The sequence below is a fragment of the Gadus morhua genome, chromosome 4, assembly GCF_902167405.1.
Source record: "Gadus morhua chromosome 4, gadMor3.0, whole genome shotgun sequence".
NCBI lineage: Eukaryota > Metazoa > Chordata > Actinopteri > Gadiformes > Gadidae > Gadus > Gadus morhua.
This window is the reverse complement of record NC_044051.1, coordinates 7,149,274-7,159,273: the sequence shown is the minus strand read 5'-3', so window position 1 is coordinate 7,159,273 and position 10,000 is coordinate 7,149,274. Positions and strand designations below refer to the sequence as shown.

The 10,000-nt window shown below is 47.1% G+C and overlaps 2 protein-coding genes across 6 annotated transcripts in view; both read left to right on the top strand.

Moving 5' to 3' along the window:
- rab3ip (RAB3A interacting protein (rabin3)) overlaps positions 1-9,161 on the top strand; it is a 9,998-nt gene extending 837 nt beyond the window's left edge. The window contains exons 2-13 of one of the 2 annotated variants that reach the window (XM_030353816.1): positions 827-1,007; positions 1,613-1,732; positions 2,267-2,433; positions 2,793-2,964; positions 3,710-3,805; positions 4,347-4,424; positions 5,009-5,218; positions 5,542-5,670; positions 6,447-6,559; positions 7,317-7,416; positions 7,750-7,819; positions 8,192-9,161. In XM_030353816.1, the coding sequence (XP_030209676.1) occupies positions 1,640-1,732; positions 2,267-2,433; positions 2,793-2,964; positions 3,710-3,805; positions 4,347-4,424; positions 5,009-5,218; positions 5,542-5,670; positions 6,447-6,559; positions 7,317-7,416; positions 7,750-7,819; positions 8,192-8,274 (1,311 nt within the window). In that variant the 5' untranslated portion in view covers positions 827-1,007; positions 1,613-1,639 and the 3' untranslated portion in view covers positions 8,275-9,161. The remainder of the gene's footprint in view (positions 1-826; positions 1,008-1,612; positions 1,733-2,266; positions 2,434-2,792; positions 2,965-3,709; positions 3,806-4,346; positions 4,425-5,008; positions 5,219-5,541; positions 5,671-6,446; positions 6,560-7,316; positions 7,417-7,749; positions 7,820-8,191) is intronic. The other variant, XM_030353817.1, reaches the window with a different exon arrangement.
- Positions 9,162-9,853: 692 nt separating this feature from the next.
- myrfl (myelin regulatory factor like) overlaps positions 9,854-10,000 on the top strand; it is a 62,049-nt gene continuing 61,902 nt past the window's right edge. For all 4 annotated transcript variants that reach the window (XM_030353807.1, XM_030353808.1, XM_030353805.1 and 1 more), the window contains exon 1: positions 9,854-10,000. This exon is cut by the window's right edge and continues 98 nt beyond it. The gene's annotated coding sequence lies outside the window, so the exon portion shown is untranslated.

Here is a 10,000-nt window from a genome sequence, read left to right as displayed (position 1 = left end):
CTAACGCAGGTAGCCTGTAGCCTGTAGCGTGTGTGTGTGTGTGTGTGTGTGTGTGTGTGTGTGTGACTGGACACAGACACTTTGAAGTCCTGATCGACATGTACGCACAGTGAACGGAGGATGTGTGTCCGACATTGTCCACTGGCCGGTGGTCGTGGTAGCTGTCACAGTGGGGGTCTCACTGGGAGCACTGGTTCCTTCATGAGTGACTGGGAGGCACCCGCGAGTGTGGACGTGTTCCGTCTGGACTTTGTTTTACGCACGGCAGATCATTGACATCTTACGCAGTTCGTTACCACTGACAGAGGATACGCGCCAAAACACACACATGGGTTTAACACCTGCCAATGTGTAAGTATGTCTGTGTGTTAGTGTGTGTGTGTGTATGTGTGTGTGTGTGTCTGTGTACCATAAACTAAACCTGTGTGTGTTGGTTGTACTCGTTGTATTGAATCTAGACAATAAAATGTTTTTTGGAATTCATCAGACAGAGTGTAAAGAACACGATCTTTAAACTGCATGATTAGTGTCGGGTTCAACACACACACACACACACACACACACACACACACACACACACACACACACACACACACACACACACACACACACACACACACACACACACAAACACACACACATACACTCCCTTCTCAAGTGTCATGTTACCGTCTGCTGCTACCGTATCCATGGAGACGGTTAGGGGTGGAGCTAAGATAAAACCCTGTCAATCAATTGTTTGTGTGTGTTTCTCTCCCACTCTTTCTCTTTCCCTCTCTCTCTCTGTCCTTCTCTCTCTCTCTCTTTCCCTGTCTATCTCTCTCAGACTTACTGTTTCCTTGCCGAATGACTGGCTCCGGTTCTCTAGCAGCATCCTGGATATCTTATTGGCTGGCTGGCTGAGTGACAGTTGTCATCCACAAACCGCATTGTTAGCTCATCTCCAAGACCTCGCCTGCGTTTCAGTGTCAATTTTTTCCTCATCTACCGCACTCTGCAACACTATGGTAGGCTGAACGCAACTCTATTAAAACACTCTGCAACACTATTGTAGGCTGAACGCAACTCTATTAAAACACTCTTAAACACTGTGTGGTAGGCTGAACGAAGCCCTATTAAAACACTCTTAAACACTGTGTGGTAGGCTGTACGCAACTCTATTAAAACACTCTTAAACACTGTGTGGTATGCTGAACGAAGCCCTATTAAAACACTCTTAAACACTGTGTGGTAGGCTGTACGCAACTCTATTAAAACACTCTTAAACACTGTGTGGTATGCTGAACGAAGCCCTATTAAAACACTCTTAAACACTGTGTGGTAGGCTGTACGCAACTCTATTAAAACACTCTTAAACACTGTGTGGTAGGCTGAACGCAACTCTATTAAAACACTCTTAAACACTGCGTGGTAGGCTGAACGCAACTCTATTAAAACACTCTTAAACACTGTGGAAGGCTGTACGCAAATCTATTAAAACACTCTTAGACACTGTGGTAGGCTGAACGCAGCTCTATTAAAACACTCCTTGTCTGTGTGTCTGTGTGTTTGTGTGTGTGTGTTTGTGTGTGTCTGTGTGTGTGTGTGTGTGTGTGTGTGTCTGTGTGTATAGAGTGGATGAAGTCTTCATGAAGCTGCTATGGCCGACAGTAGCAGCAGTCAGACGCACGCAGAACCCCTGGAGGGCTTTCACGAGGTCAACCTAGCCTCCCCAACGACACCTGACCTACAGGTAGGCTAACCTAGCTCCTCCCACCACACCTGAGCTACAGGTAGGCTAAATTAGCTCATCCCACCTAACCTGAGCTACAGGTAGGCTACCCCTTCTACCACACCTGACCTACAGGTAGGTCCACCTAGCTCCTCCCACCACACCTACAGGTAGGGTTGCCTAGCTCCTCCCACCACATCTACAGGTAGGCTAGCCTAGCTCCTCCCACCACCTACAGGTAGGTCCACCTAGCTCCTCCCACCACACCTATAGGTAGGCTTGCCTAGCTCCTCCCACCACACCTTTAGGTAGGTCCACCTAGCTCCTCCCACCACACCTACAGGTATGTCCACCTAGCTCCTCCCACCACAACTACAGGTAGGTCCACCTAGCTCCTCCCACCACACCTACAGGTAGGTCCACCTAGCTCCTCCCACCACACACCTACAGGTAGGTCCACCTAGCTCCTCCCACCACACCTACAGGTAGGTCCACCTAGCTCCTCCCACCACACCTACAGGTAGGCTCATTGGTCCACTCTTCCGTCCCGTCCAGAACCAGGCAGAGCAGCGAGCGGTGGGCCGCCACAGCGCCCCGCCCAGCTCCCTGTACCGCACCGCCTCCCTGGGGGCGCCCCCCGGTGGCCCCCACACCACCCTGCGCGCCGACCAGCTGCCCACCCAGCCCGTGTACTCGGCCCCCCGGCTCAGCCACAATGGCAGGTCAGTAGAGCCGGCAGGCCGCGACAAATACCACCTTGGATGGTCACGAACTAGGACGACACCGTGGTCAATGGATTAAGACCGCGCTGTTCTAACCAGCGGCCAGTCAAAGCGCTTTACAAGACTGCCTCACATTCACCCCATTCATGCACACATTCACACACTCACGACGGTGTCCACCATGCGAGGCGACAGCCAGCTCGTCGGGAGCAGTCAGGGTGAGGTGCCTCGCTCAGGGACACCTCCAAATCCAGGGATCGGGAATGTGTTTCATTAAAAATGTTTTCTCTTTCAAATTCACACATTTCTTTGCTGGGTCTGTCATGTTTCTGAACTGACTTCCTTTCCTGATGCCCCAGCGTTCCAGGGATGGAGGCGGAGCCAGCCGACGGCAGCTTCCTGTCTGGAGAGGAAGGGGAGGAGTGTAGCGCTCTGAGTGACAGCCTGTCGCGGCTGCGCAGCCCCTCCGTGATGGAGGTCCTGGAGAAAGGGAACGAGAGGCTGAGGGAGGAGCTGGCCAGGGCACAGAGGGTAACACACACACACACACACACACACACACACACACACACACACACACACACACACACACACACACACACACACACACACATATACACTCACACACACACACACACACACACACACACACACACACACACATATATATACAAACACACACATACGCACACACACACACGCACACATACTCACACACACATACACACACACACACACACACACACACACACACACACACACACACACACACACACACACACACACACACACACACACACAAACACATATACACCCACACACACACACACACACACACACACACACATACGCACACATATTCTCCTCATCTTTGACCTTCTTTACGAACTTAAACACAAAGTGTAGGTGTGTGTCTGTGTGTGTGTGGGTGTGTTTGTGTACATATTGCTGAGTGTGTGTTTCTGTTCTTAAGTTTTATGATTTATGTTTTTGCAGATTATTTGTGGAATTTGCATTTCACTTCATCCTGTTATGATTTGCTTGTGACATACATTGTTTGTATCTTTAATCTGCTCCTTCATCCATTAACCAATTTAAGTTATTATTGTTCATGTTTTAATTTGATTATTTGTGTTTTGTACCATTTCTGTTTGGATGAATGGGTGAATTCACCTGCATTTATCATCCCTGCTATGCATGTGTGCATGTCCGCACATTTGTGCATGCGTGTTTGTGTGCATGTGTGTGTGTGTGCGTGTGTGTGTGTGTGTGTAAGGATCTGCTGTTGAAAGACGAGGAGTGTGAGAGGTTGTCTAAAGTGAGAGACCAGCTGGGGCTGGAGTTGGAGGAGCTCACGGCCAGCCTCTTCCAGGTGGGTCAGACACCACATAACACACATAATGATGTTAAGAACAGCCTGGTGGAGCTGACGCATTCACAGGAAGTATGGACGGTCAGATCGTGGGGACCAACATCCTCCGTGTTATCGTAAATTCACCAGTGACCTCTCCACTGCACTGGGACAGAACCATACTGGGACAGAACCATACTGGGACCGAACCATAGCTCTCCAGGTGACGGCCCAGAGCGGTGTCTCTCTGGGTCTGGACCTCATGTCAGGGTGCTTCTGCATTTTGGACTCACGGGAGATTGATGACTTATAAGCTGTGATGATGGCACGTTTTTTTAATTTAAAAACTGCCTTATTATATATATATATGTGTATATATATATATATATAAATATACAGACAGCCTGATTAATAATAGCCTCAAGCCAATAAATACTGTCTAATTCACTGGGTTATTGATTTTGATATATTTATATTTTACAAGCCACAAGAGATGTCACTAATTTAACTTGTGTCTGATTGTGTGCGTGTGTGCTTATCGTGTGTGCATGTGTGTGCTTAGGAGGCCCATAAGATGGTCCGAGAGGCCAACGTCAAACAGGCGACGGCCGAGAAGCAGTTGACGGAAGCCCTCGGCAAGGTAAACCCGTCTCATGAGACCTACCAGCCCCAAACCACCAGGGGGCAGCGATGGGACTAGCATTGTGTAGCGTCTTATCCTAGCTATCTTCGTTGTATGCGGGAAATGGGTTAACCTAGTGATTGTTAGTGCTTGGAACTTGGTACTCTGAACATCCTTACTGACCGACAGCGATATATTGTTGTTTTTTCTTTTTTTTTCTGAAAAATTTACATTGTAAGTCGCTTTGGATAGAAGCGTCTGCCGAATGCACTAGGGCTGCTCGTTTATGGAAATAGTCATAATCACGATTATTTTGGTAAACATTGAAATGCCGATTATTCAAACGATTGTTTTTGAGTTAGAAAACATTATACATTCATTCAGCATTTCTCTCACACTTTGCAACTGAGAACTTTCTCAGTTTTTCTGAAATTTAAAAAATACACGAAATGTTGAAGTCTGACCCTTCTATTAAATATTTAATGAATGATAAAAAAAATATATACTTTTTAACTCTTTTATGTTAGTTTGAAGATCTTTGCAGCCCTAAAACGCTCTAAATGTAAATGTCTACTCACGCTCGAATCCCCCCCCCCACCCAGATCGACGTGCTCCAGGCCGAGGTGCTGGCCCTGAAGACCTTGGTGCTGTCCTCGCCCACCTCCCCCGTGGCGGAGCTCCCCGGGGGTCCGGGGGCCGTGAAGACCCCCTTCAGGAAGGGCCACGGCCGCAACAAGAGCACCTCCTCCGCCATGACGGGCAGCCAGCCCGAGGCCTCGGCCACGCAGCCCCTCGCACGCGACTGCCGGGAGGTGAGGACCACGCCCCCCCCCCCCCCCCGCGGCCGGGCTCTGGATACTAAACAAACCTGTGTGTGTGTGTGTGTGTGTGTGTGTGTGTGTGTGTGTGTGTGTGTGTGTGTGTGTGTGTGTGTGTGTGTGTGTGTGCGCGTGTGTGTGAGAGTGCGTGCGTTTGTTTGTGTGCGTGTGTGTGCGCGTGTGTGTGTGTGTGTCTGCACTTGTACGTGTGTGTGCGCGTGTGTGTGTGTCTGCACTTTTACGTGTGTGTGTGTGTGTGTGTGTGTGTCTGCGCTTGTACGTGTGTCTGTGTGTGTGTGCGTGTGTGTGTGTGCTAGGTGGACGCTCAGCTGTTCGGTGAGTTCAAAGCCTGGCGGGAGGATCCTACGCTGGACCGGAGTGGCTGCTTCATGGAGAGGGTTTACAGGGAGGACATCCACCCCTGCCTCACCTTCAGCAAGAGTGAGGTACCTTCTACCGCTCTAGCTCTATACCTCCATCTCTCACTGTGTGTCTATCTATACCTCTAGCTCTATACCTCCATCTCTCACTGTGTGTCTATCTATATCTCTAGCTCTATACCTCCATCTCTCACTGTGTGTCTATCTATACCTCTAGCTCTATACCTCCATCTCTCACTGTGTGTCTATCTAAACCTCTAGCTCTATACCTCCATCTTTCACTGTGTGTCTATCTATATCTCTAGCTCTATATCTCGATCTCTCCCTCTGTGTCTCTCTATATCTCTAGCTCTATACCTCCATCTCTCCCTGTGTGTCTATCTATATCTCTATTTCTCACTGTGTGTCTTTCTTTATCTATATCTATCTTGCTATAACTCTCCCTGTGTGTCTATCTATATCTTTCTCAATCTCTAACTGTGTGTCTATGTATATCTATCTCTATATCTATGTGTATATATATCTCTATGTCTATCTCTAGCTCTCACTGTGTGTCTAACTATTTCTATATCTATCTCTATAACTCTGCATCTTGTCCCTGTGTCTCTCAGTACCTCTCTATATTTAAGGGCCTGGAATAAAAACACTTTTATAAACACACATTTTATTTATGAGTTATGATTATTTATTTATTACGAATAAAACATCATAATCAATTGTTGATTCCCCTGCCCTAATATATATTATGTAATCCGGTGCTGTCCGGTTGCAGACACTGCCCCCCTGTGGCAGGACATGCTCACTGCGGTCTTCACAGGGACTGTGTTGTGTTCTCCCTCCAGCTGGGGTCGGCCATCTTGGACGCGGTGGAGCAGAACACTCTGAGCGTGGAGCCGGTGGGCTTCCAGCCGCTGCCCGTCGTCAAGGCCTCCGCCATGGAGTGTGGGGGACCCAAGTACGTAGAGACGCCGGGGTGGGCGGGCCGGGAACCCACGGTTCTCCGCTGAGCGAGGGAACTCACGGTTCTCTGCTGAGCGAGGGAACCCAGGGTTCTCCGGCCATGCATTGGGCCAGCCGACCCCAGTGGGGCCTGTCGGCCCACTCAGGTTTTTAATGTTCAGCACAAAAACGTTACAATTTATTTAAACTTTTTTAAAGTGTCATTTTTATTTTTAAATGAGATATTGTATTTCAAATCTGTCTCTCTCTCCTCTGTGTTCTCTCTCTCCTCCCCTGTCTCCCCTCCCTCATCCTCTCTCTCTCCTCTCTCTATTCTCTCTCTCCTCGCCCGTCCCTCCCTCCTCCTTTGTCTCTCTATTCTCCCGTCTCTCTCTCCTCTCTCTATACTCTCTCTCCTCCTTCGTCTCTCTCTCCTCTCTCTATACTCTCTCTCCTCCTTCGTCTCTCTCTCTCCTCTCTCTATACTCTCTCTCCTCCTTCGTCTCTCTCTCCTCTCTCTATACTCTCTCTCCTCCTTCGTCTCTCTCTCTCCTCTCTCTATACTCTCTCTCCTCCTTCGTCTCTCTCTCCTCTCTCTATACTCTCTCTCCTCCTTCGTCTCTCTCTCCTCTCTCTATACTCTCTCTCCTCCTTCGTCTCTCTCTCTCCTCTCTCTATACTCTCTCTCCTCCTTCGTCTCTCTCTCTCCTCTCTCTATACTCTCTCTCCTCCTTTTTCTCTCTCTCCTCACCCGTCCCTCTCTCCTCCAATAGGAAGTGTGCTCTTAGTGGACAGACTAAGACCTGCAAGCACAGAATCAAGTTTGGAGATTCGTCCAGTTACTACTATGTGTCTCCCTACTGTCGCTACAGAGTGAGTATTCTGTCTGTCTGTCTGTCTGTCTGTCTGACTGTCTGTCTGACCGTTGGTCTGTCTGTCTGTCTGCCAGTCTGTCTGACCCTTGTTCTGTCTGTCTCTGTCTGTCTGTCTGTCTGTCTGTCTGTCTGTCTGTCTCACCGTTTGTCTGTCTGTCTGTCTGCCTATCTCTGTCTGACTTTCTTTGATTAAAAACTAACTCTCTCTCTCTCTCTCTCTCTCTCTCTCTCTCTCTCTCTCTCTCTCTCTCTCTCTCTCTCTCTCTCTCTCTCTCTCTCTCTCTCTCTCTCTCTCTCTTTCTCTCTCTCTCTCTCTCTCTCTCTCTCTCAGATAACATCCGTCTGTAATTTTTTCACCTATATTCGTTATATCCAACAAGGGCTAGTGAAACAGCAGGATGGTACGTACACACACACACACACACACACACACACACACACACACACACACACACACACACACAAACACTCACTGACTTTGCACCTGACTCAATCTGATAGAACTGAATTGATTATTATTATTATTATTGATTGATTGATTATAATTATTGATTATGTTGCTATCACACATCTATAGTGTAGTCTGTAACAGATGTTCTGTGCCTCTCTGTGTGTATGTGTGTGTGTGTGTGTGTGTTTGTGTGTGTGTGTGTGTGTGTGTGTGTGTGTGTGTGTGTGTGTGTGTGTGTGTGTGTGTGTGTGTGTGTGTTTGTGTGTGTGTGTGTGTGTGTGTGTGTGTGTGTGCGTGCGTGTCTGTGTGTCTGTGTGTGTAGCTGAGCAGATGTTCTGGGAGGTGATGCAGCTGAGGAGGGAGATGTCGTTGGCCAAGCTGGGCTACTACAAAGACCAACTGTAACCCTCCAATCATCACACAGGCCTCGCCCACATCATCCCCCGTCAACCAATCAGCCACAACCCTCCACCAACAATCGTGTGTGCGTGTGCGCGCGTGTGTGTGTGTGTGTGTGTGCATTTGCGTGCAGTGACACTAGTCTGTTGACTTTGTAATAGAGGACTAATAGCAGTGAAGACATTTTGTTCAAAGATTTGTTCACTGATTTGAGTTTAATTTGTCTGAATTCTGATTTGATATTTCAATGATTAGGCAGTTTTGAGACGCCTTTGAGATTTGCGATGAGAATCGAATGATCAGAATGTTGACGATGATTTTAAGGAAGTTAGGATCTGTGCTCTGTTAAAGTCGTCGAGGTGAAACGACGTCAACGTCCACCGATAACACGCTGAACCTTCATGTTTACGTGTTGGGGAATGAACTTCCAACGTCCGTCCATAGAGGGCGCTGTGCACTTCCACCGTCTTCGGATATTACGAAACGGGAGAATGGAAGATAGAAGAGCTCTGCTTCCTCTCCAGTGTACAGAACATGCAGAATTAAATCCTACACTACACACATTTGTGTTGAATTAATTTAATTTATTATTATTGTTATTATTATATGGATGTAAACTGATATTTCAAAACTATTGTTAAGAGAAGGCGATGAGGTGTCAAGCACTGAGCTGTTGATATATCTATGTGTGTCAAGGACGTTGTGTGCGTGTGCGTGCGTGTACTGCATTCTGCGTGAACTCTATTATACATCACTCCTGTAACCACGCCCCCCGCGGCCTTCTCCCGTACGACCCCCCACCACGCGGCTTCCTATCCTTGGTTTCAGTGAATTTCTCTTGGATTCCGGAATAAAACAGTTGACCTCTGAAAACACTGGCTGCCCCCCTCCCAGCACGACTCCTCATTCTGTGTTTCATCCGTCAGTAAACACAAAAATGATTAAACTTTGATTCTCGGCCAACCTGGCTACGTCATTGGGACGGAGGGTAACCATGATGACGGTTCTAGACGCTAGCTGGATGCGGAAATCTAGAACCGTCGTCATGGTTACCATCGTCACGGTGACCATAGATGTGTGGCATCTTCCAGATGCAACATTAAGGACAAGTTATGCCGCAATTTCCCGTCTGGGGATCAAAATCAACTTCTTATCGTTGGTAATGAAAAATATACTTTACGCAATTACAATAAGGGTTTAGTGAGGTCATATGCATGTATATGTATATCTATGTATATGTAGGCCTATATATATATAAATATATATATATATATATATAGATATGTTTATAAATTATAAATGTTCATATATATATTATAGATATATTTAGAATATGTATTATATAATATATACATATATAAATACACACATATACATTCTACATTCAAGTATTATACATAATATAAATATATCTTTGATGGTGTAGGGTGTCACATGTTTTGAGTGTGTAACTGCCTGTGTGTGTGATAGAAGATGACCAGATGATAAATTGTCTGTTTACTCCAGGATGAGTATTGAGAAGGCACACACAGACACACACACACACACACACGCACATACACAGAGCCACATACTTTATGGCTGTGTGGGCTGGCCGCGTCCAAAGATCAAAGTGCGTCTCGGCTTTAATGACTCCGGACATTATTTCTTGATCTTTTCTTCTTCTCCCTCACTAATCGAACTAGAATGTGGAGGAATATTATCCGGATGGTTTTTCGGGTTCCGTTTTTAG